Below are 26,037 nucleotides of genomic sequence, written 5' to 3' on the forward strand. Positions count from 1 at the left end.
TTTTGAGAAGTCAACTTCACAACACAACACATAAGTATCTTTTTACACCCAAACCAACTCTCAAATTATCTACAGTGGTGGTTTTAGGACCTTGTCAAGGGGGAGCTACCGGGGGTTTGGAATAAAAGAAGTTTGTGGGTACATCCCTGGAAAGTTTGGTATTTTTAAAGCTGTTTGGTTACTTTCTAAAGCTATTTAAAATTTAGATCACTATCCAAAAACCTTCGTTACGTTTTCAGAATGAAATATATGTTTTCTTTTTTTTTTGTCCAGAGTCCAACGGGTTGCTCTCCCTTAGAACCGTCAATGAGCACATAGTCAATGAATGTATTCTTACCATACCGTTTTTACTAAAGAATTTGTTTTGTTGGTCACATATTACACGAAGAAGTGCTTCAATGGCACACTGCCTTAAATTTAGCTCTGTGAGCGGGAGATATTTTTTACAACTACAAATATTATATTACTTATTTTTAATAATAATTATTTGAATGTTTTAATTTTTTTTACCTCACAGGACAAACATTTTTTGGGATACAGGTAACTAAAAAACAGTGTTTAACAATATATTTCCTACTTTATCAGTTGCTTGACCTGTTTTTCTGTTACAGGAGTTCACCTACCATGGAGTAGCTTTCTTGTTGTATCTCGTCACAATGATCCTGTACTTTGTGAAGGACAGGAACAATAGGAACACCCATCACCCCAACTCCACTGTCGGGGTGAGTAGGATCACAGAGAAGTGAGGTACAGAGGAAACACGCTTATGGGACAACCGTATGCTTTCAGCCCTGGTATGTTAGGGTGGAAAAATACCTATGACAGGCAAGGAGGCTATGGCCAAACGGCGAGCACTTTGAGAAAATTCCTATCCCCCAGGGCACAGGGTCTTCCTCCACTAAAGAGAGCGTTCTAGTACATGATGGCGAGAGGAGCAGTACAGGACTTTTCCCTAGACACCAGCAATAGTGCTAGACACATTTTAAGTGTATCATGGGGTGTATCCTCTGTTCCTTACTTCTTTGTGGCATGATTATGATAGAAAGTACAAAACATACGCTCGCCAAAAAATCAAAATCTTGAAACAATTACTCAATTTTTTTAAAGTTTTGGCTGTCAATCTTATACGAGGAAGTAATTAACATGCTTTTAGAGATCATACAGGGCCGTACTTATAGTAAATAATAAATAAGTTTTTAGTTTTGGAACTTTATTATGTTATGAGATATTGTTGTTTATTATTATATGTAAAAGTTAGGTTGAAAATTTAAATTAGTTCCATGAATTAGTCACGGAAAGTAGGTAAAAAACTTAAGGAATCAGTTGACCTGGGGCCCATTTCATAATAAACTACAAGTTACAAGTTACAGCTTGTAACTTGTAATTTCCATTAGATTTGCATTGGGCGATCAGCTGATTTACTAATAATATTAGTTTGTACTTTATTATGAAATGGGCCCCTGGAGATCCACTTTCTTTAGACTCTTGTTGGATAATTGTTCTAAATTGAAACAAGTGTACATGAAAACTATGTTTTAATGTAAATCATAAGTGGTGTGTAAAAATTAAATCTGCTTATATTTTAATGTCTAACTTGATAAATGATACAACAGAATCTCTCACAACCATTGGCTTTGAGACTTGAATTTTTAACTATGAAGTAAACAAAACTTTAAAAGTCCAAATAATTATAAATTTCAAATTCTTTTGGAAAACAAAATTAATGTTGTAAACACTGAAATTTTTTGAAAAGATTTGGAAAAACCCAGGTTTCTTTGGATTGTTGCATGGATATTAGAATAGAAGTACGGGTTATAAACATAAACAAATGACATTACTGGCCCAAAAGTAAACATGTTTTAATTATATTTCAATGGAAATGTCGAAAAACTTCCAAACCAGCTGTTACGGCTATTAGTATAGACATTCAGGCCAGTGGCATCTGTTTCTATCCTATGATCCATATACCGTTTCTGTTCTAATATTTGTGGATTGTTGTAAATTTTGGTTTAAAACACATGTTGTAAACCCCGGTGTAAACATATAACGTAACTAAATATGTTGTTGCTTTAAAAGTTAGAATATCTTGTTTAAGTAATTTTGGTTAAGAATTTTCCTAACTATCTCAAATGTTTTTTCCAGGTTCTGGGATTGATCATGGTGGTTTTGTACCTTGCCAGCACGATCCTTGCTTACCGATCCTACAGAGGACCTTAAACAAATCATCCATCCATCCAAAATCAAAACTGCAACTTCTTTTATAGAATACCAAACTTCTAAAATAATTTGTCATCACAAATTTAATATTATTTTTGAGAATTTTTATTTACTGAAAATTAGTTTAATTTGAATTATTTTTTAACATGCAAAATTCATTACATACCGGTACTTTTAAATGATAGTCCCTATTCTTGGTATTGTTTACTATATAACAAGAAATATTAAGCATCAAAATACACTCATTAAAATTTAGAAATATACTTATTGTCTTTAGTATTTTTTATTGTATTAGAAATATACTTTTCATGTCTTAAGCTTATTTACGTGGATAATTAATCAACAAGGGTGTAAGTGTAGTCTTTGACTAGGATCATTCAGAATACCCTTGAGAGATTAACGACCTATTTTGGTTATTATTTTTGTCTCATAAAACTTAGTTTATATTTTAATATATTGTAATTTTAAAGTGCTTAATGTGTATAGTATTTAAGATCTGATTATTTATAATGATAATTTTATATTAAGGTAATGTCCTAAAGGATTTTTAATTGTACTTATAAAAATACACTGTTATTGGCACAATGTATTTTTTTACCAAGATTTCTTAGTATCACAGTTGCGTCATAATCCTAATTATTAATAAATTATTCCTAATAAATATATATTTTTTACAGGAGAACAATTGTTCATCAAACACAACTGATTTGTTCTCAAATCAAATCAAAATTTGTTAAAAATGTCTTCCTATTTTACTTATATTTATTGCTTGATAACTGCCAAATGTTCCAATGAAGGACGCATTTATGCCTTAGATAAAAATTTACGAGGTATAATGTATAAAGTCCTAAGTATTAAGTCTAACAACTTGAATATATCTATAAACTGTAGTATATTTCTTTTCATACATTTAAAAAATTTTAGGAGGTATAAAAGTAGGCAGAGTATTTAATCAATCACACTTTAGAAAATATTTTTTATGTATTTAAAAATTAGTCATGCTAATACTAATAATTTATAGATGTTAACTACATATATTTTCTTTCATTATATTAATGTAAGTCTATTGAAAAAAAAAATCTATTTAAATAATTACTTTATGTGCATCAACTACACTGTAGAATAATTAAATATCTAACTTTAATATACATATTGTTATAAAAAGGTTTTGAGCTTTAGATGTAGTGTCACAACTCATATGTGTATTACTGATTAATAATCATTCACAATAAAAATGCATTGCATATATATTTTTTTAATTTATTTTTTCATTTAATATACCTATTGTACAGCTATTAACAATACGTACAACTTTGCATGACCATGAGATAGGTTTGTGTTCTTTTAAGAGCATAAGTTGTTCAATGTGAGTGGGTGACTTGTACAATGGGTTAATTAATTTTAAGATGACATAACATTTTACGTTAAGCAATTGAAAATCAGATCCTTGGATTTTTTAAAGAGAATTCCAGTTTAGAGATTGATTTGCCTTCCAAAAAGAGAACCATACTTTTTGTTTACTAACTGAACTCTGAAAAATGAGGACGCTTGATGAATGACCAATTATATTGTGTCTGAAAAGAATTGAACTCTGACTTCCATGAACTGAAGTCACCTATTCAAACAACAATATCAACGCTTCGCTTGGATCAGCTGTAGAGGAAGCAATCAAAATAATCAAAATCTAAACTTTTCTGTTTGGCCTTTTTTTTTTTTTTTTTTTTTTTTCTTTTAACCTTGCATTTGCCCGTCCACATAGACTAAGCGCCCGTGCGTGGATCGTTAACAGCAAAGCAAGGAGTGAGCCGGTACAGTACAAAGGTGAACTGTACTGATAAAATGTTATCGGCAGTGACCAGGATCCGAACCCACGACATCGCTGCCTTGGGACCGAAGTCCGCGACGCTACCGACTGAGCCACCGACTCACTAAACTTGGCTCACTTTCCTTGGGGAATGAATATTAGTCTGATGACAGTATATCATATACCTTAGATTTACCTACTTGATGAGTCACTTACTCACACAATCGTTGTATCAACATAAATTTTAGCTACAGAGTGCTAAGGTGCTAAGGGAGGGCTTCTTTTAATGACAGTATTTTTTACTTCAACAGTATGTCAAAATGGACATTTATTCTATACGTTCACAAAATATAGGTGGGTTGAGAGGAAGCGATTCCAACCCCTCCTCCTCACCCTAACTTTAAAAGAACAACTGACAGCTGATATATAAATTACGCTAAAAGTGATGGGGGAACCCAAGAAAGCTTACTAGCGTCTCAGGTGAAACTGAAAACTGAAACTGATGAGAACCTCTTCTGCGAAGGAGTCTTAACCTAACCTAACCAACCAAACTTGCTGATAATATAAAACAGATATAAGATAAAAATTGAATGAAAGTTTACTAATCGAAAAAGATAGTTTTGTTTATAAAAGAAAATTATAAATTTCTCAAATTCTAACAAAAGATGTACAGTTAAGAAGTAATCACATTCTAAGCAAAATTTTTGACAAAAAGGTTAGTGTCACCAAAGGGATTTGATCTGGAAACCTCATGGACACCAACCCAATACTTTATCTACTTTGCCACGAACACCAATGGCTGCAGTTCGTATCGTTGCGGTAATGGTGTTACCTCAAGAGAAGAGAGTGACGTCACGCTCCCCACTCCTTCGCTTAAGAGGTTCTCATCGGTTTCTGACCAGGAATACAAGCGGCTATAAGAAAGCTTCCCCTTAAACCGCCTAAATTTTTTGGAGGGAGTATAGTCTCTCATTGTTTTATTTATGTTATTCACAGATTAAGTATACATTAAAATTAAAAAAACCATTAGAAGTTCTCTCTACTATCCTTATTTCTCCAAGGCTTAGCATTACGTCAATGTGTGTTTGTGGCTATTGCCTTTGTAACTTTGTGGCCTGAAATCCTTTATATTTTGTAAAATAAATTACTTTAAGTCAAGTGTTTACTTTTATTTTTCACCCCAGTGTTGTGACGTTGATTTATTGTTTATTTCACTCTTTCAATCTTTAACTTGATTATTTTACTAATGGTCTACACCTGTTTTGGATAACTTTAATTAGTCTCTTTTTTGTCTAGCAAACAAATTATTACAGTTAAAGTTGGACAACAATTTGAAGCAACAATGACAGCCTTAGGCGGGTTACACACCGGTGTCGCGGATATGATGTCGCCGATATTTTTCGTGTCCGCGACATGCCCCTCGAAAACCAACCTATGTTATCTTATGGAGCTTTACACACCAGTGTCGCGGACACGTTGTCTGCGACTCGTGTCGCAGACGCGTGTCTCGAGCGAACCAACCGGTCGGTGTTTGGACAGACATGTCTCGTGTCTCTTGGGCCCGCGCATGCGCAGAACACGTTTCTAGTAGTTTCGGCGCTGTCACTTGGTCTTGGTACTTCTGTTTTGTTTTGTGAGTTGAGTGGTGGGTTTACTCGAGTGGTGGTTATATTATACTAGAGTCAATGTGAATTGACTGGACAACTGATTATCCTTCCAATAAGGATATGTCTAGAACGCTCTTCTCATATTTACTCTTCGTCGTCGTCTTCGTCTCCGTAGCATCAGCAGCAACAACACACCATCTTCTTCAGAGGATGACATTATTGAAACTGATGAAAAACTGAACTGATTCCCTCTCATGTCGCCAGCACGTGTCCCTTCTCCCATGGTTGCATTTTATTACATGTCGCAGACATCATGTCCGCGACATCAGAAATATCGGCGACATAATATCCGCGACACCGGTGTGTAACCCGCCTTATAGTGATAGCATTGAATAAATTTATTCAATTATCAATTGTTGAGATTGGGGTGCCACCTGGCTGCGTATTTTATTTTAACGCAAAAATATTTGTGTAGAATGGTGTGAGATGATCTGTCTAGCATTGTTACGGACTAAGACCAGCTGTTATTAGCCAGGATAATTTATTTACAGCTCAATAATCAGGTACAACTGGGTCCAGTTTCGAACCATCAAAAAGCTACTGACTTTTCTCAGGATCGAACTTTTGATTGTTATGCGAGCACTACAACCACTCAGCTAGTTTATCCAGCCAGTTCATGGCGAAAGCACATAAAAAGTGCATTTATGCTTTCTTGGAATAGAACCCACATAGTTAATGTCTGTGAGTAGGTTTTCTACTTTACTGAAGGAATGACTTTTAAAAACTTTTAATGTGAAATTCATAACAAACTTTTAGGCAGTTCTTTCTTCAACAAAACATGAAAAACTCTCGCCAACATTGAAGTGGAAGGTATCTTAAATCTTTGACTATTGATACAACTAGACATTCTACTCCCGTTGCTGCAGTTTCATCAACTACCTCAGCAACAGGAAATAAGGTAGAAAATAGAAGGTACTACAGGTCTCTGTGACTGGCTCAGACAACTATGTTGTTTTTTAATGAAAGGTTAGCTACAGCTGGTCCATATAGAGGCTGGGTTGTCTAATTCAGTATCTAGAAGTCAATGCATGGATACAAACAAATTATTTCCTGATGGGGTTTGAATATGAGACTGGTGTCTTGAGTTCTATTTGTATAGAAAGGCCAATTTAACTTTTGCTGGATTTGCTTCTTTACAACATCAGCTCATAATAATGTTTTTGTGTACAGTATTATTTGTGTCCCCCCGTGTATATCAATGTACTTACAGTATACGGGGTTTTTTAAATTACGTACACTCATCAGTATCCACGCTATTGGTTTTTTTACATTTTGTAAGGGAACAGGCTGCTGACTAAGATCATCCTACTCGTCAGGAGCATTTTTCAAAAGCCAAAAATCACACAACTAACAACTCGGAAGTTATAATAACATGAAGATGTTCGGAAGTGTCAATATTTCACATTTGTCTCGTTTGTTCCAGCTGCTAGGCCTGGCTCTGTTCATTCTCATCACTGTCTACTCCGACGAGTTCCGTCTCTTCTTCCATTCCTCCATCACGAGCCATCTCTACCTTTATCTCGTCTCCTTCGCTTGTTTCTTCGGCAGCTTCTGTCTTCTTGCTGCCTGTCTCTTCTCACTTGGAACCTCTTCAATCATCGCAAAGACACTGTTTGTAAGTACAGTATTGTGTTACATATTGCTTTTACAGCAGTGATTATAAAAAAATTAAAAAGTCCAACCAAATGGATGAAGTTTGAATTAAATCTGGAACAACTCTCAAACAAAATTGGATTTAAACCTTAATATAGAATTTTGGGTGTTTGGGCAATTGTTAAGAAAACAAGTTACACTTCCTTCTAGGAGCATGACTGATGTTTTCTCCTAATGTTTAATTCACTGGTTGATTTCCTACAAATTGTAAGGGTCCATGTAGTGTACGACATAGAATAGTAAAGGATTACTTCATGTTTCCGCGCTTGGCTTTGTCGCAGTTGTAAACCACTATCACGCCCTGAAATGAATTACTTTCAAGACTATTAGTTAAATGTACATATCACTCAATTACAACTGATGATTCAGAGCAAATCATTAGTAATGAATTTCACGATAATTTATCTATTTTTGAGCCTGGAAACAATAAACAGAATTTTTTTATTAACGACCTACTATGCAGATATTCAGGAAAGAAACATTTTCAATAGAATACAACTGTTGGTACTAATGGAAGTTTTTTTGTTCCTTTACAGGAGTTTATTTTCCACGGCATAGCGTTTCTGCTGTACTTGGCCACCCTAATTCTATACTTTGTCCAAGGACGCAGGAATGACGAACACCCTTACGCTACAGCTGGGGTATGTATTCAAATGTTATCTCCCTAAATCCAATCCATCCATGCAACTAGCTTGTGTCCATTCATCCAAAAATTGTACTACAGGGTTATTCTAAATGATGGACCCATTTTTTATGCTTTATAATTTTTATACTATTAAACTTATCGCTATAAAATACACATCAAACGAAAAAGCAACTCAAAGAGTTTATGCCTTCCAAAGACACATCATTTAACAATATCGATCCAACAGAACTGTAGATTTAATTGTACAAAGTTAAAAAGTATTCTCCAACTTTTTTTACCACTAGAAATTTGGAGGTTACTTGACGTTTTTGCAAATAACTTTTAAATGGTGAGGAAATCGACCAAAGTGGAAGGTAATATTCCGAAAGAAAATAAAATTTCCTACAATCTAATATTATGCATTTTTTGAAAATACTCAAGAAAAGTACCAAAAACTGCCTCAAAATAAAAAAAAAATTAAAATCCCCATCTTCAATTGTAGACAATAAACATAGCAAACATTAAATTTCACACTTTTTTATTTTAAGCCAAATTTAGGCTACATTTATTGCGCATTTCCAAGATATGCATAATAGTAGATTGTAGGAAATTTTATTCTCTTTCGGAATATTACCTTCCACTTTGGTCGATTTCCTCACCATTTAATAGTTATTTGCAAAAACGTAAAGTAACCTCCAAATTTCTAGTGGTAAAAAAGTTGGAGATTACTTTTTAACTTTGTACAATTAAATCTAAAGTTCTGTTGGATCGATATTGTTAAATGATGTGTCTTTGGAAGGCATAAACTCTTTGAGTTGCTTTTTCGTTTGATGTGTATTTTATAGCGGTAAGTTTAATAGTATAAAAATTATAAAGCGTTAAAAATGGGTCCTTCATTTAGAATAACCCTGTATAATAGAGAAGTAAGATACAGAGGAAACACTCAATGGTACACTTAAGTGGTGTCTAGGGCAAAGTCCAACACCACTTCCCTCACCCTCACACATTGTCCCTCACCCTTGCAATGCTCATGGTAGAGGAAGACCCTGTGCAATAGGAATTTCCGCGCAGTGTTTGCTGCTTGAGATCTTCCTCGCTTGTCACAAGTAGATTCACAGCACATAGGCCTACTAGAGTTGAAAGTGCACGGTCGTCCCATAAGCTTCAGAAATCTTGTCTCCTCTATACCTTACAATGGTATTCCTCTATGGTACAATCCACCTCATCCATCCACCTATCTGCCCATCTTTCCTTTCCATTACTTCATAGAAAAGTATTGACTACTAGTTTGGTAATGTAAATCCAAGCGTACTTAGAGACTCGCCACCAGCATTATCTTAGTACTGTTGTCTTACCACATTTCAGCTTTTAAATATTGTATGTATTATAAATACATTTAAGATTAAAAACCAAACATAATATTTAATTACCCCCTATAATATTAGGCAGGAGATCCACTCTGAAATTTTGGGGGGATTCCCCCCTTTGGGACCGCTACTCCATATATCTGTGCGAGTACTCTGATAAAATTTCACACCCAACCGACCATAAAAAACCTTGGTTTTTGTATCTACGCCTGAGAAGGTATGTTTTGTCTGTGGATATGTTGGGGCCAAGACTCGAATCTATCACTCAGACACCAAAATCAGAGATGTGAAATATTAAACCAACAACACTCAACTTTTATAAAACATCTCCAGTTAATTTAAGATAGTATCTAAATTGATTTATAACAATTTTATGAAAAATATCCAGGAAAACAATCGTCTGGAGTCATAAACATAGATTGAAACAACAACATTTAAATAATACAATTTATGTTTGGAAACTGTTGTTTGTAAAATCATATTAAATTACTAATGAACGTGTGTTGTATTTTCTCCAGATTCTGGGAGTGGTTCTTTCGCTGTTGTACCTTGCCAGCACAATTTTGGCTTATCGTTCGTACAGAGGCGTCTAAACATTGAACAATCAACCACTAACCATCATCACTATCTTCATCAGACATTTTATTGTTTTGCACATGTTTTCTCTATAAGTCTTTTTATATGTTGTGTAATCATAAATGGTGAAACTTTGGTGAAATTTTTGAACCAGCCAAGATTTATGCCAGTCAAGTATTTATTTTTATAGTTTATTTTTACAAAAAAAAAATGTATAACAGAGTTGATATGGAAAGTCATAGAATATAGTTATTTTTAAATAGATCTGAATCCTTATACTAGCACTTATGTAACCTTTGGAAGCTAATTCTTGACTTTAAGATGGTTCTTAAAAATGTAGCTTAAATACAAGGTACTTAAGTTTTTTATTAGTTTTTGTTTATCATCTATGTAATGTTAATTGTTATTGGACACGTTATTTTTTAAATTTAGCTGTAAGTTATTTTGTTTTCTTTAACACTATTTGTTGTGAATTAAAATTTTTGTTAGTGCTTGTGTATGCCTTTCTAGTGTTTTCTAGTTGTATTGTTTGGTGCGGTTTATTATTTACTCAAATTCCCATTTTATATTGAAATGTTCTTAAGTCTTGCTCATTCAAATAGAACAAAAACCTAACATAACTTTAGGTTAAAAAACAAAGAAAAAGGTGGAATAAAAATGAAAATCAGACATTCATTTATAAAGCACAAGGGTTATAGTTTGTCTGGGATATTTAATCAATGCAGTAAGGTTAAAACATTATGCAATGTTTGTAAGTCAGTTAGATTAACTATTTTACTATAGTTCGGCCGCTTAGAAAACGACCTGCGCGCTAATGCTAATGCAAACCAATGCTGGAAGAGGTCGCTTTCTACGCGGCCGAACTATAGTAAATTTCAATGAGTGAACACAATATTACCCAAAATAACATAAAACGTGATTAATGACTTCAAACTACAAAGGCATACATAAGGTATAATTTACTGTTGATTGTTTAGCAAACGTTTTGCTTGGGTAAGCTTATTGTCATTGTTGCCAATCGTACATCAAATAACAAAATATAAGTGCTGTGAATTATTTTAACATGACATTTATTTAAATAAGACTGTTTACGCCACCATAAAATCTCTAACTAACGGAGAGAGGATATTGTTGTAAGATACCATACACCATCCCAACAAAAATATAATATTTTTCAAATCCAGGCACCAAAATCAAATAGTGTAGGAAAATTGAGACAAAAAAAACTAGGTACGTCAATATTAAGAAGTCTTCTTCACACATTTATTTTAAGTAAAGAGATACAGTAGCAAAAATTATGAAAAAAGCAAAGGATTGGTATTTGATGCTTGCATTAAAAAATTGGTGCTAAATTTTGCATTTAGAATAGAATATTTAGAATTATATACCTTCTATTTTTAACACTGACTGCTACTCTACTGCCATTGTTGTAATAATAAACATACTGAGAAAAAGCCTATGTCCGTTAATTTACTTGTTTGTTTCCTTTGATGATCTGAAACTTGTGGTAAAACATGTAACTATAAAAAAAAATGTATGCTAGAGGGGAAAATACAAGCACGCAGTGATTCTAAAATTGTATATAATACAAAATATACAGTTAGACACATTTATATACATATACAATCAATTCACAAAATCGTTAATACTTACAGTGAGTTTTAAAATTAATCAAACTATCCATGTTGTACAGTACTTAGCTTGAAGTTTGGCCCACGGGGCATTTTTGGCAAAGCCCTTACGTCACATATCTCTGTGCGTAGTTAACTTCTGTAGGAGCTCTCGATTGGTCAAGTATTAATGATCTGAAACTCCACATTATTTCAATTGTAATTGTTTTTATTGCTAATCTGAACCATAAGATCTAATAATAAGACAAAGAATTGCTGTCTATTATTCTATTGTTCTATTAGTCTATTGTTGTCTATTGCTGAGATTTTTAGAAAAATTTATTATTTATTGGTAGGTAGTAAAGAACTTTTATCCAATAAATCTTCAAACTAGTCCAAATTTGTTTAACCATTTTAAGATGTTAGATATGTATATGCTCGCTAGCCTTTCATAGGATTTTCAAGAGATTTAAAAAAAGTCATTAAGAGTTGATAAGAGTTTTGGTTACTATTAAGAGTAAAATGGGAGCCAGGAATGTATAAATTAAGACATGGGTTTACAGCAAAAAAGCAAGATGGTTTGGGCATGTAAGAAGAATGCAAGAGAGAATTCCTAAGAAAAAAGAGTTGAGGAAGGAAGGAGGCAGAGGAAGGAAGGAGGCAGAGGAAGACTAAGAAGAAGGTGGATAAATAAGATGAAAACGGATGTGAAGAAGAAAGGAGACTGATGGCATATAGAAGAAGCAGGGGAACTGTGAAGGGATAGAAAAAGATGGAAGAGGCCTCAGAGACAATACCTAGATTTGTAAATAACTGAAACAGGAGAAATGTATGTATATGTTGGTGGGCTAATAGATTAAAACTTACAGAAAAGTCAATTTGCTCATAATCTGAAGGTTCTCTATGTACATGATACGCAAATTCTTCTTCACCTCATGGCTGACTTGTAGATAAGCTGTGGTTGATGAGATCTCGTTGTTCAGTCAGAAACGAGGTGATGATGCCGTCGATAGGCTCGACACTTCTCGCCACTTGTCTCTTCATTGCTAGTTTGAAATCTTCCTTAGCGCCCTTATCAACTCCTCTCGTTGAAATGCGCCTGTGGCTGGACAAAGTTTGTGAAATTGAAATGAGTAAATGCTGATAGGTAATTAAAATAATACACAACACCCAGAGGTTTTTGACAGATTCAAATCTTGTACAGAGACGGTTTAACTTGATAAGATTGAGCGTTTTCAAAACTTTGTATAGTCCAATAAGGGCAGCTAAAATATTAGACACAGAGCAGTTCTTGGCAAATGCATGGCATGAAGCAAAACACTTTAATTAGGCTATTTTCACAACAACCACGGGGGATCTGAGGGTTGTAAAATAAACACTAGGGAAGAGAATGATTCAGAAATTTGTACAAAGTTGTGTTTAAAAAGTCATAATTTTAAGCACTTTAATGGTGGCTCTTCCTCGTTGATATTACAACGCTTTTTAACACATAAATGCTAGTCTTCATGTTTCTGTTGATTGATTGTTGATTCCTTCTATCAAAAACCTAATCGTTCTTCATCAATGCGTCAAATGACGATTACGATACTAAATTTTGAAATAACTTGTTAATTTTCAGAGGAGTTTACATTCAGATAGTTTATTGTGTGTGTAGTGATTTGTCGCTTAACACTTAATGTATACATTTATATATTTTAAGCTACAGGGTGAGAGTATCTATCTATCTATATATTAATAGGCAAGCATGTTTCTTTAAAACCATTTTTCTCAGCTCATGTGCATCACAGAGAAAATCTACGCATACCGTTAGAAAGATATTTTCCTGTAGAAGTGCAGAATCCCTTTGACAACTAAAATAGGCTCAAATATAAGCACAAAAAATGAATTTGGAATTTAAAAAAATTAACATGGGCTTTATGGGGTGCCATGCTGGTAACAAAATAACAACGAAATATAAACAGAAAATCAAAACAAATAGAAGAAAATCCAATCACATGTTTTATTTACAGCGTGGAGTGAAAATAGAGAAGCCTGTTCTACCTCTACATTCCATCCCCATGTTAACGTTGTCTCCAGTTTTGTAATTAAATTTGTCGTAGTTGATGTGAGCCACCAACAGATTGCGCTGATCTAAATGATTAATTTCTGTTGAATACACAATGTTTTTTACTAAGTCAAACTGTTTGAATGACTTATTATGAGCTATAGCAACTCTTATGACCCATCAACTTTGTCAGCAACAAAAAATAAGGTAGACAATAGAATTTAAGAAACGCATTCGTTGACTTGCTCACACAACTACATGTTTTTTAATTAAAAAATGGCGACAGCTGGTCTATATAGATGGAATGTCTACTTCAGTATCCAATAGTCAATTTGTGTACATCACATGTTTTTGGTCGAGTTTTCGACCACTAGACGACCACTAGTACAATTAAATAAGAAGATCTATGAAGTTTTATTACTGACTACGATCAGCTGTTTCTTCAGTAAGCACCACTGGACCCCTACGATCAAGGATGGCTTGAATTGATCATTATGCAAGCACACTTACCACTGAGAAGACACTAAAATAGTAAACAACTTGCTACTTCATATATTATACTATTCCGTTAAAATACTATCCCATCTAGGTCAAAAGTTAAAAGAATCAAACTGTTCTCCACCATATTATTTGTTGTGTTGACAGCACTTACTTGAGCATCTGGTTGGAGGAGGGAGGCAGAATGTCAAGAGATACATTCTCTGTGGAGAGCAACATAAAGTCATCCACGATGTCTGGTAGTACAATGTACTTGGTGAACAAAGCATACGTGAAGCTACCTGGACACACATAATACTAATGAGCTTAAAGGATGAAATTTACCTCTCCTGGCTTTTGGTGTAAATATTTGTTGTGCTCCTGATGGAGGTAAAACACATTTGTTTATATGGTACATCTCAACTTTAAGCCTAACATTTAGCATGAAAGGGGTTGATGTATAATTAGTAAATATTAATATTAGTTTTAATATATTTGACCTATCAGATTAAACATTTACTGTAGCTTTTTAATTTAAATTTTCGTGAGCAAAGCCATCACAGGTTTACTAGTACCTTTGACTATTAATACAACAACTAGACATTCCATCCCCATGTTAAAGTTGTTGCCAGGTTTTTAATAAAATTTGTCTTAGTTGATGTGAGCCACCTACAGATTTCGCTGATCTAAATTACAGTAGACTCCCTCTTATCCGGACTCCTTGGGACCGAGGCCTGTCCGGATAACAAGTTTTCCGGTTAAACCGACGTCCCCAAAAACTCGTTAAAACGGACTGTTTACTGTGATATTCGACTTAAATTTAGGAGAGCATTGTATTAAGACACGTTATCACTGGTCTCAAATCATTCCCACGAGAACAGACGTTTCAGTACTGCCCACTTCCTGCCGATCTAGTCCCGTTAAACCAATGTGCTGATAAAAATTGTCCGGTTAAAGAGATGTCATTTCCGCCGAGTGTAGTCCGGTTAAACCGATGTCCGGTTAAAAGGTGTCCGGATAAGAGGGAGTCTACTGTACTGATTTCTGCCGATTACATGACGGTTTTTACCAAGTCAAACTGATGGAATGACTTATTATGAGCTATAGCTATAGCAACTGTGATCCAGCAACTATGTCAGTAACGAAAAATAAGGTACAAAATAGAGTTTTAGACACTAGCACAATCTGTGACTGGCTCACACAACTACATTCTTTTTTAGTAAAAAATTGCCGACAGCTGATCCATATAGATGGGATGTCTTCTTCTGTATCCAATAGTCAATGCTAGTAATAAATATTTAAGACAGCTATGACACCAGCAGTATACATACTCCTGATCCTGATCCTCTTGATGACCTCAGCCTGCAGAGCTTCGTGTTGAGGCCAGTCCAGTTGCATCAGCACCAACATGTGACCCATGGCGAGGTCACACTCCATGGAGATGGTCACCAGGTTCCTCTGACAAACACAGTATTTACCAACACAAGTGAAGGAACAAGAACATCTTCCTTGAAGTCGCAAGACAACTGTTATAGGGCTTTAACTTCATTGGATTATTGTGAGTGGCCACAAACGCTTTTTGATATATTATACACAACAGATTTTCTGTGGCAGCTCTAACATAATACAGAAAATCAATCAGGAGATTTTTCAATCATCCATATTATTTTACATATATTGTTTGGAAACAGTTTGGAACTTCATTTAAGGGGGATAGCAGCTAGTATACCTTAGAGATAACACAGGTAGGCCATAGAACACAGAGAAGACATGTAAAACACAATATTTCGTCCAAGGGGACTTCGTCTAGTGCATAGAGAGTTTCTGGCGCACACCGCTGGGAGCGCCGTGTAGTTACGTAGCATGTACGTTGTAACTACATTGCGCTCACAGCAGTGTGCGCCAGAACTTATGGTAACACCAGCACGGCTGACAGTCTATATTTAATTCTTTTTGTCTGTGATAGAGTTCAACCATTTTGTGAACTCTCTTTCCCTACACTTGAAAAAGTCCTGGGTACAAAATATTGTGTGATTTTTGTCTCGTCTGTGTTCTATGGCCTGTATTTCTTCTAAGGTAGCGAGCTGCTATCTCCCTTTATTCTGCAATTCAAAATCCTGTCCTAGAGCCTTTTTTAAAACATAACTGAAACTTATTTTAACTTGAAAACATTATTTTAAGGGGAGAAAGGTCTCTTCTTCCTACCTTACCTTCTTGGACTAAGCCTAGGAATGCCTCTACTGAGTTGCCCTTCATAACCAAGTCTACATTACACAATTTCTTAGGGTAAACTTACTACTGGTACTCCATTCACAAACTATAGGCTGTTGTAGGGGAAGCAATCCCCCCCTCCACCTTACCCTACCTTTGAAACAACAGCTAGACAGGGGTAATAAGCTCAAAGCATCCATCAGCTGTAACGACCATTTAGAAAAAAGTAGTGGGGGAACCAAGAAAAACTTCCCTTAAACCACCTAAATTTTGTGAACGGACTAGAAAACTTGTAATGCTTATAAAATAGTAACAAGCACATGTACGTATGGACACTCACCCGCAATGCTTGTATGAGCAGTTTGCAGCAATACTGCAGAACAGGCAGTCGTCTCAAAGGTAGGAAGTGAAGATGCCTCTTCTTGCCGTCCCGCAGCCCCGCAGTAGACAGTGTGCCGGGGGGAGAGTGGGGCGGCCAGTGAGAGTTGGCTGAGAGGATGTTGTCCAGCATCTTCTGTGGTGACAAAGTGGCATTACATCACTTTCAACAGCTTGTTATTTTTGTTGGTGAATTATTTTGTTGGTATATTTTTAACTACAATACTGATTGTGATCTTGAATATACAACTAGTATTATGTCACTTCACAATGATGTAAACAATTTGTTTCTACCTTTATGTATGCATTGAAATGGGATCTAGATTTCAGGTAGGTTATTTGGGAAAATTCTATTCCAAAAGCCAAAAATAAGGCCTGCAAAAGGTCACAGTGGTGTAGTGTGGTGGGAACAGCGTCCCCATTCAGCTTTTCCCAAAAACCATATGTTAATAGGTGACCCAAGTTCTTTTTCTAAACAATGGTAAGCATTCCCTTCCACTCTAGAAAATTTACGACTACACCACCGATCATACCAAAATCTTACCAAATACCAAAAACCATATAACTAAAACAGAACAGACGATAATTTGACCATTTGTACTTGGCTCGGGAATACATCAAGGAAGAAGAAATACAGTATACACAGTATATACAGTACAGTATAACTGAATAATATAAAAAATAACCCAGGTAGTTTAATAGTACGTAAACAGTTAAAAAACTACACATTAAACTTGATAGTTTGCCTTCTAAAGGGTGATGACTTTTTTCAATACGGCTAATCTATTTTTTCTGATGAAGCCTTTCTTAGCAGCCAGGAAAGGAGTACTTTCTAAGGTAATATGTATATCTATCATCTCTCTCTCAATGTAAAAAAATATTTACGCTTTTTCTCGTTCTCTATAAAACTAATTTTTTTTTTAGTTTTTAAAAATGATGACCTAGATGATGTTTCATCTGTATTAATATTACTATTAAGAGATGTTTTGTTCCCATAAAGTTCAGGCTACAGTAAGTCAATGACACTCACACTATATTGCCCAAGGAAGAAGTGGGTGGATGCTAGTCGCAGGCTGGTCTTGCGTGATGTCTCGTGTGAGTTTAACATCCGCAAACACTCCTCGTGACTACCCTGGTACAGAGTCACGTCTTGGAGGAAACCTGAGATCCACGGCTCCAGTCCGAGGGTCTGAGTCAACTTGGCGAACTCTGAAAATTACACTAAGATCAAACGCTTTTCAAGGAGAGCAGTCAAATTTGGATTTCACACTCTCATTTGCCACTTACCTCTCTCCAGATAGTCACAGCTGTACAGTAGTTGCCAGCACTGGTAGGCGAACATGAAGTTGGCAATAACAGATGACTGGGCAGTGTCGCCAACCGTCCAGTGTGTGTTGGTGAGATCTTCTGGGTCGAGTTTACGCATCTTAGCGGGCGGACCATCGGCTCCTACAGCTGCTGGGTCAGATGCCACAACCCCCTCCACTAACACCATCGAACTGCCTGACACTGTAAAACAGGCCAACATTCATTATTCAAGCAAACTGTGAAAGGTCAAGTTATCTGAACAATTTACAGAGACACACAGGGCCGTTGGTGAAAAACTTGATTTGCACGAGGTAGAACTGCAAGTACTATACCAGTCAGCCATTAGTTGGACCACCAAGCTCAAACAAACTCATCAAACAAGGATTTTTGGTGGGGCTGCAGACTTTAGTAAATCTAGGCCCTATCTCCCTATCAACATTGAGTTACACAACTCCTAATATAATGTTAACATTTATTTCTACAAACCAGGATCCAAAGCTGTGCAGTAATCATGAAGGCAGTACAAAAACAGTAGAATGGTACAATATAACAGCTGTTGTCCACTTTTAGGCTGGTCCACATATTGACGTCGGAAAAGGACAATCTTTTGCCAGACCAACTCTTTGTTTCTGAAAAATAAATCATAGAAATTAACCATCAATAAATATAACATAACCGATTTAATCTCAAAGTACAGGAGTTTTAGTTTAATACTTTTGCAGTTTGTTAGTTTCGTACTTACCTTTTCTAGTCGTAACTCCTGTACTTAATTAAGAATAGTAGATTAAGTAGATAGTTGTGAGAATGTAGTTTAATAAAATATGTCACAGAATTACATAATACTGATTATATTAAACTAAGTCCAGGTCAATATTAAATTCAATCCAAAATCAGCATCAGCTGCTAAAGATTAGCTGAAAACATGGCTTGAGGAAGAAATCAAAACCTCGTTTGAAAAAAATTGTAGCAAGTCAAAACACACTTGCGACTATCTAATATGTTAGGTCCAGCAGTATTCTTGAAACTTAAACTATTGACAATTTTTCGGCAGATAAAATTAATTATAAGAAACAAAAAACTTGACTGTTTGATACAACCTGATAGTCCTGAATGGATCACTAATAAAACTATCCACCTTAAGCTATTTCTCAGCCATAGATATTAATTAATGTACATTATACACTGTAAAAATTAGTTTACTCCAGGTCTCCCAAGAGTAGCTATATGTGAAACACATCAAAATAGGCTTCATGTTATCTAAGGCCCTTATTACACCAGCTAACTGGCTACTCAGTCTGTCATGGGGCATTGATTCTTATGGATGTTATTACTCGAAGGTAGCCAGCGACGTAGCAACATTTTATCGACCGACTGGCTACCAAGCCCCATCGCCACAACGGTCGCCACTGGCTGTAAATCTAGAACTGGCTGTAAATCTAGAAAAATTCTGGCAACTAGGTTTGGTATCCAGTGTGTCGCCAGCTACTGTCACTGGTAACGTCACAAGGCTACCTCGTGTAATAAGGCTGAAATAGGACGAGGCTCTTGTTATACTCATATTAATAGGGTGTAACGTAAATGTTATTAGACACAAACACTAACTTACATGGGCAAACTGAATACGTCGCTCAATTCCCAGTTGAGTTTTCTTCCGACCATTTCCAAGACGAGGAACAGGTTACCCCACGGCTCTTCTATAATACATTCAGAGGCTGGCAAATCCTAAAAACATTCAGTTTAAAGATGATAACTTTTTTATTAACATGAATACTTAATTGAAACAACATTTAAGAAACTATTTTACCTGCAGCCGTTTTTTAAAGTAGCCGTTTCAGTTCAGTTCCTAGAATTGAAAAGTTTCACATAACAGTATTGTTTACTTTCATAACAGCATAGTTTTACTCATAACAACACGGGTAACGGACCAATGAGGTTCAAGGATTGAGAGAGAAGAAGTAAAATTGTAACTATTCGAACTTCAACTAATCAGCTGTTCAAGCCAATTTAATTGTTGAGTGGTGCAATTAGTGTTTGGTACAATGTTTCGTTGCATCACTGACAGTGTCAATGAGAGGTTATAAACTAAAACATAACCTCTCTTAGAAGTTATAAGTAGTGATTTTTAGTAATTAAAACACTGTCGTAGGTAAAGTAGTGTAAGCAAATCGCGTAAATAGTGTTAACGTAATCGTTTTGTAAACTTTTATAGAGTAAACAAACTATGATAAAGTAAGGAAGGAAGAGATTGGAAGAGTGTTAAAAGCAGCTTATGGAGAAGGATGGAAAAAATAAAACTAATGCATAAATAAATCATGTAAAAATTAATGTAAAAAGGAAGATTTTTTAGAAAAACTGAGTTAAAAGCAATGGATGGAAGAGGAAGACATGGAAGAGGGTGGGTGGATAAAGGTGAAGAGAAAGGTGGAGAAAAAAGTGAGAAAGAGGAACTGTGGGGAGAGAGGAGGGTATCGTGAAGGCTAGTAGACAAACGGATACAAAATTAACTGGAAAAATGTATTGGATATGATAGTATTTGGTCTACTGTCTACTTCAATGCTATGGGTATTTTTCTATTTGTTTTCTTAGGTGGGGAATGGTTTAAAACCCTGTTATTGTTACTGTCTAACTTCAAACCTGTTGTTATAAAGTATCATAGATAATAGCCATGACCTTCAAAGCGAGCTAATAAGAGTGGATGTACCTATAAGGTATATTAGTCAAGACTCAAGATCGCTTATTTTATTTTACTAACACTTTTTGGCACAGTTAAATTTACAAGGTTGTAGCCAGCATTTTGTAACTGTAAAATGTATAGATAAGCTTGTAATATTGTAAGTTTCCTAACAGTATTAAGTACCGGTATTGAAATAAAAAAAATATATCTAGCTTTAGAGGTGTGCGGATAGTGAAATTTCATTTCGGATCGGATTCGGATCGGATATTGGGAGGTTCGGATTCGGATATTTTCGGATTCGGATAGTTCGCGGTTAATAATAAGCTGCATATGCATTTTTAACCTATAAAGCATACACTGTAAAGCTGTGTAAATAAACTTAAATGAAAATTTTGAATTACAGAGTTTCAAATTAGCCACGTCCACAGTTTTCTCTCCCTTGAAAATCACAATTCACAACATTATTTTCAAAAGTTGGTTGCTTGAATTAAGTACACTAGCAGCCGAAATCTTCACACAACACTTTAGCTCAGCAGGACTGATGTCAAAATGTTTGGGCTTGTTTACTTGAGGTTATGTTTTATGTTGTTTCCTGGTTCTCACAAGACAAGGATTTCTATCTCAAGTTTATTTTCACATTGTATTTCCTTACGTTTTTGGAACGGATTATTGGCCTTAAGTGGCATTTTGCCAAGTATAGAAAACATCACTAATGCACTAAGCTGGGCTCTAGATTTGATGTTGTGGGAAGTTAATTAGGGCAATTAGGCTTTAAAACTCTGTAAAATGTGTGTATCCCTGAATTTATAAATTTCATTCAAAACTTATTCACTGCCAAACATAATTCAGTAGAACCTTGATGAACCGAGAATTACACTAGCCTACAGCTTCATTACCCCAAGTAAAATACCAAGATTGAATAGTATAATCTTAGTTTGTTAAAAATGGATTGTATATTCAACAATTATTGCAGTCCATTATGTTATGCAGTATAGTCCAAAATTATTGTTTTTGATTTTTAACATAACAGTTCATTTGAAAAAATTAAAGTTGAAGCAGCCCAATGTCAAGTCACGATTGTGCAATAGTTTTTTACAAGCTTTCTTCAGATCACTGGGGAGGGGAGGGTCTGATAAGCCATCTATTGTCTACCCCCAAGATGGTTCAACCCTCATTAGTGCCGCTCGGCTGCACTCAGTGGGGAACCCAATACCATAAATCAATCTTTTAAATGAATAAAAATATTTGGTATAATTGTTTTATTGATATTCACCTTGAAGTTTCAATAAATTTTGTGTAAAATTTGACAAAAATCGGCCAATTTATTAATACAGTACCAATAAAGTACATTGGTAATTAAATAATAGGTATAAATTAACCGATTTTCTTCAAGTTTTACCCCCCGCTGTGCGCTATGTCACAACAGCTGATAACGACATGGGTGATAAGTAACCATGGCAACTAGGCAACTTGTTGAATGCGTGATGAAGGGAAACCCAAGAAATAGAAGAACAAAGAGAAAGTATAATACGTTGTTATCTTTATACCCTTTTTACAATTGCTGTTATTGTTATTATCTTTATGTAAGATTTTATGATTTTGTTTTATATGTTTATAAAATAATTCTTTTTAACCACGGGAATATCGATTTATAGTTTATCGACGTGCTTCTCTTCTGAAACAGCAATACCGGGTCAGCATAGTAAAGGTCAATGACCTTAAATATCATGATTGTGCAATATTATATTTTGATGTTGAAATTCAAATTATGACAAAAGTTTGTAAATTTCCCCTGGTCCCTATCACTTAATCATTCAATATACACAATCAATGCTAAATAATCGTGGTTAGTTCTAATTTTATTTTTGATTATTCATAGTTTCTACACAATAAGACAATACAAAGTCAAACCGGGCAATGAATAGGTACCCGAAAAACAATCTGTCCTGTGATTGGAATACCACTCGCCAGTCCTTTAGATTTAGGGAAGTAGTGCTGGTCTATATATAGCTTCAAGGTCGTAGCCCACCCCTTCCCCCCTCACGGCCTACTCGACTCACTGACTCACTGTTGCTAGTTGCTACCCGTTACCCGGACTTCTTTCGAGGTCAATGCCCAACCCCTCCCACCCTCCTATTGTGTTGCCTTCTATTGTTTCTATTCTGACTTTTTTCGGGAAACATTAAATCTATTGTTTACGTAACAGCACAGAAGTAGGCTAGATTTTTATACTCTAAAACAGTACTGTAAAAAAAAAACTATTACGCATAGCACCCCTAGTATCAGGAGACAAGCACGAGTTGACCATAGTAGTTCTTTTCTGTTTTATGTCTGTTCGTTCCAGACGAATCTAATCGTTAAGCAAAGCAGCCGATAACGACGTTGATGACGACTATAACCTAGACATCGGTATTGCATCATACCCATACGGCTTCTTTGTCCTTTGCTGTTATGTCCGTTGGAAACGTATTGCTGTAATTTTGTCCTGGGAAACTAATGATGGTTATGACGATTTAGTTCTTCTGTCCAAAACATCAAAATGTGTTGTCTATCCGAAAAAGTCGGATATATAACGGATAGTGTCGGATATCAAATTTATGCTCGGTTCGGATACGGATATCCACCTAATGTTGGACAATATATATTATTACACAACACTTAGTTTGTTTAGTTAACACTTAGTTTGGTTTGAACACTTAGTTTGCTTGGTTTTAACGTTGTGTTATGTTTGTCGGATACGGATATCCGAACCGAACCGAATCCGACCCGATTTTTCGGATATCCGCACACCTCTACTAGCTATAAAGGAAACTAAATATGACCACTAATCGCCCTTCAAAATTAGTAATATATTGAGTTGGTTTAGAATAGGGGAAATGACCATTAAATTGACAAAGATAGGAGTCGGCGTTTTGGATGTGTCAGAGCGATCCCTACTACAATTTAACTTAATTCGTACTAAAATTCAACTGATAATTGTAGTTTGCCCTGAAGATGGGTTGGTGCCACCTTAAAACTTCCGCCACTATCTTTGCCAAATCAACATCGCAGACATCTACCGAAAACTAGGATTAAATGTATAATATTTGGGCAAATTTCCTTTTTGTAACCCACAAAATCTGATAAGCTACTTTAAGAGAACTGAACCAACCTGAATTGCTTTACTCTTGTTCATGACATAGCAGAGGTAGAACTCTATGGACTTATGCAGCAGCTTAAACAGCTGTTTGGTGGGAAGTTCCATAGAAGCAGACCCGAGCAGAGGCAGGAGATCACAGACTGAAAACAGACAGGTGGATTAGATATCAGGATTGTATTAACTTGATAATCCCCAGAAATCATCAATTGATTTAATTATGCTATTTATACCATGTTTTAAATGTTGTAACATTTTTTGTGGGTATACAAAAGTAAGAGTAGGTGAAAGTAGCTTAATTCCAAATTTGAGGTACAACTTAAAGTAACCTACCCATCCCGTAGTTTCCACCAAACTGACCACTAATTACTTTGGGTGGGCCTCTCCTTACCTTCAGTGCTGCCTCCTAGAAAATAACGCTATAAACCGCTCAAATTTTAATTAGACAGAAGAGTCTACCTCACTACCGAGTACCAAAAAGGTACAACCCCTCATAACTGACTCCTTGGAATAATATCTGATCTTAGACCCCGTTAAAAGCTAAACATATCTATAGAAGTGTGCGAGCAGCTACAAGCTCAAAAGATCAAAGGCTATGTCAGAAAATCAAGCTTGAGTCAATCTTTTACGATCGCGATTATATCACAGGATTCATCTGCAAAGATCGTGCAAGTGAAAAATTCACGCTTTACAGGATGTCCACAGAAAATTTGTCATTAATTTCCATGACTATCCATGACCATTTACCATTGATTTCCATGACTCACAACCTTTACTCGAAAATTATAATATAACATACACACACAAATAATCCATCATAGGGGATTTCCATGCCTTTCCATGACTATCCCTGACTTTCCAGAATGTGGACACCCTTTTTCACCATGATAGCGAATGAGGATGATTACTTTTCAGTGATTATGGGAGACTATGATCATATTTCCACAACCACAAGAGATGTTTGATTTTTTTTTAGACCCCAGAGACATGATAATGTCCAAACGATTGTGGAAGACGTAGACGTCCAAGATTCTGCTGCGATCAGGGAAGACAACGATGATGACCTATCAACTGCAAACAATGTTCTGGGTTTTACCGTGACCGTGGAAAACAATAATTATTTTGCCATGACTGCTGGAGGTGTTATGGATTTTTCTGCAATGGCAAAATAAAAATAAATTGAGAAATCAAATAATATACTTTTGTACTTGTAAAAAGGTTTTTTTTCTCAACCTGATATTCCCACCTTTTATCCGTTCTGACTATGTCCCGGTCCCGTCATGTTCAGACAAGAAGAATAACTGGATATGAGGGTTTCTATTGTACTGTTAAATCTCATGACTTAGCAAAGTAATTCAATGCCTGTCCCTCAGGTTACAGCATTCGTCGGGTAAAGTTTCCAGAAAGTTTTTCTGTCTACCTTACTCAAACCTTCCTTGCTCCCAAATGCTCCCAAATGGTGATAATGAAACAATTATTGAATGGAGTTAATTTTTGTTTCTAGTGGTTTTTTCCCATTCTGGTTTCATCCTACTAACCCAACAACAACTTTTAAAACCTAGGCCCTAGCACCCAACTAATTAATCGACGTCTATTAATTGTCTATTCATAAAGACACAACTGTTTTGCATTAATTATTACACAACTTGCAAAGTTGTAGACTGAACTCACCTAATAACTTACGATAACAGTTAATAGCTTGTTCGTGTTCGTGTTTTTCGGCTGAGACTAGAAGATCTACCAGGCGTGCCTGAAATAAAACAGCTTCTACAACATGTTTGGTTCTCAAATACTCGTCATAGGCGATGAATAATTATTAAGGATCTGTTATGTGGTCTTGTGTGGTTTTGTCAATTTACACTTTGAATACAGAAAGTTGTACACCAGAACGAAAATTGTGTTACATTATGACAATTTTTAAGACATTAGGCTATACAATTAAATTAACAGTTTGCCTAGAATATAAATTAAAGTGGTTTAAATACATTACATATTGATAATCCAAATGGTTGTGTTGTTGTGTTACAACTAGTTTCGGCTCACAATGGAGCCAACTTCAGGTTTTTCCAAGGACATTGTTGCTTCTTCTGAAGGTCATCAAACTTCTTCGGGAGTTTACGTCTAGACTAAACTACTGTCGGTCGCGTTGTTAAAGCTAGGCCTAGTCATGCGTGTTGTGTGTTTTAAATGTGATCCATGTTTTGTAAATATTTATGAACTTTGACGACTTGCAGAAGAAGTGACAATGTCCTTGCAAAAACCAGAAGAAGGCTCCATTGTGAGTCGAAAC

The 26,037-nt window shown here is 35.5% G+C and overlaps 2 protein-coding genes across 7 annotated transcripts in view; one reads left to right on the forward strand and one right to left on the reverse strand.

The window, feature by feature from the left end:
* LOC128990269 (CKLF-like MARVEL transmembrane domain-containing protein 8) overlaps positions 1 to 11,385 on the forward strand; it is a 30,123-nt gene extending 18,738 nt beyond the window's left edge. For 2 of the 3 annotated variants that reach the window (XM_054412588.1, XM_054412596.1), the window contains exons 4-5: positions 612 to 722; positions 2,143 to 3,491. In XM_054412588.1, the coding sequence (XP_054268563.1) occupies positions 612 to 722; positions 2,143 to 2,217 (186 nt within the window). In that variant the 3' untranslated portion in view covers positions 2,218 to 3,491. Of the gene's footprint in view, positions 1 to 611; positions 723 to 2,142; positions 3,492 to 7,111; positions 7,304 to 7,877; positions 7,983 to 9,851 lie in introns of those variants that run through there. The other variant, XM_054412604.1, reaches the window with a different exon arrangement.
* Positions 11,386 to 11,556: 171 nt separating this feature from the next.
* LOC128983227 (integrator complex subunit 10) overlaps positions 11,557 to 26,037 on the reverse strand; it is a 28,950-nt gene continuing 14,469 nt past the window's right edge. For 3 of the 4 annotated variants that reach the window (XR_008489820.1, XR_008489821.1, XR_008489819.1), the window contains exons 6-16: positions 25,419 to 25,497; positions 23,763 to 23,890; positions 19,544 to 19,659; positions 18,424 to 18,566; positions 17,917 to 18,138; positions 17,660 to 17,838; positions 16,592 to 16,765; positions 15,372 to 15,498; positions 14,216 to 14,342; positions 12,387 to 12,624; positions 11,557 to 11,714 (exon numbers count right to left, since the gene is read on the reverse strand). Coding sequence is in view for 1 of the 4 variants with exons in the window: in XM_054402450.1 (XP_054258425.1) it covers positions 12,453 to 12,624; positions 14,216 to 14,342; positions 15,372 to 15,498; positions 16,592 to 16,765; positions 17,660 to 17,838; positions 17,917 to 18,138; positions 18,424 to 18,566; positions 19,544 to 19,659; positions 23,763 to 23,890; positions 25,419 to 25,497 (1,467 nt within the window). In the remaining 3 variants the exon portion in view is untranslated. The remainder of the gene's footprint in view (positions 11,715 to 12,386; positions 12,625 to 14,215; positions 14,343 to 15,371; positions 15,499 to 16,591; positions 16,766 to 17,659; positions 17,839 to 17,916; positions 18,139 to 18,423; positions 18,567 to 19,543; positions 19,660 to 23,762; positions 23,891 to 25,418; positions 25,498 to 26,037) is intronic. The other variant, XM_054402450.1, reaches the window with a different exon arrangement.

This window comes from Macrosteles quadrilineatus, unplaced genomic scaffold (genome assembly GCF_028750875.1).
Source record: "Macrosteles quadrilineatus isolate MER2022 unplaced genomic scaffold, UCM_ALF_1.0 Scaffold_1__1_contigs__length_201487025, whole genome shotgun sequence".
In the NCBI taxonomy this organism is placed as follows: domain Eukaryota; kingdom Metazoa; phylum Arthropoda; class Insecta; order Hemiptera; family Cicadellidae; genus Macrosteles; species Macrosteles quadrilineatus.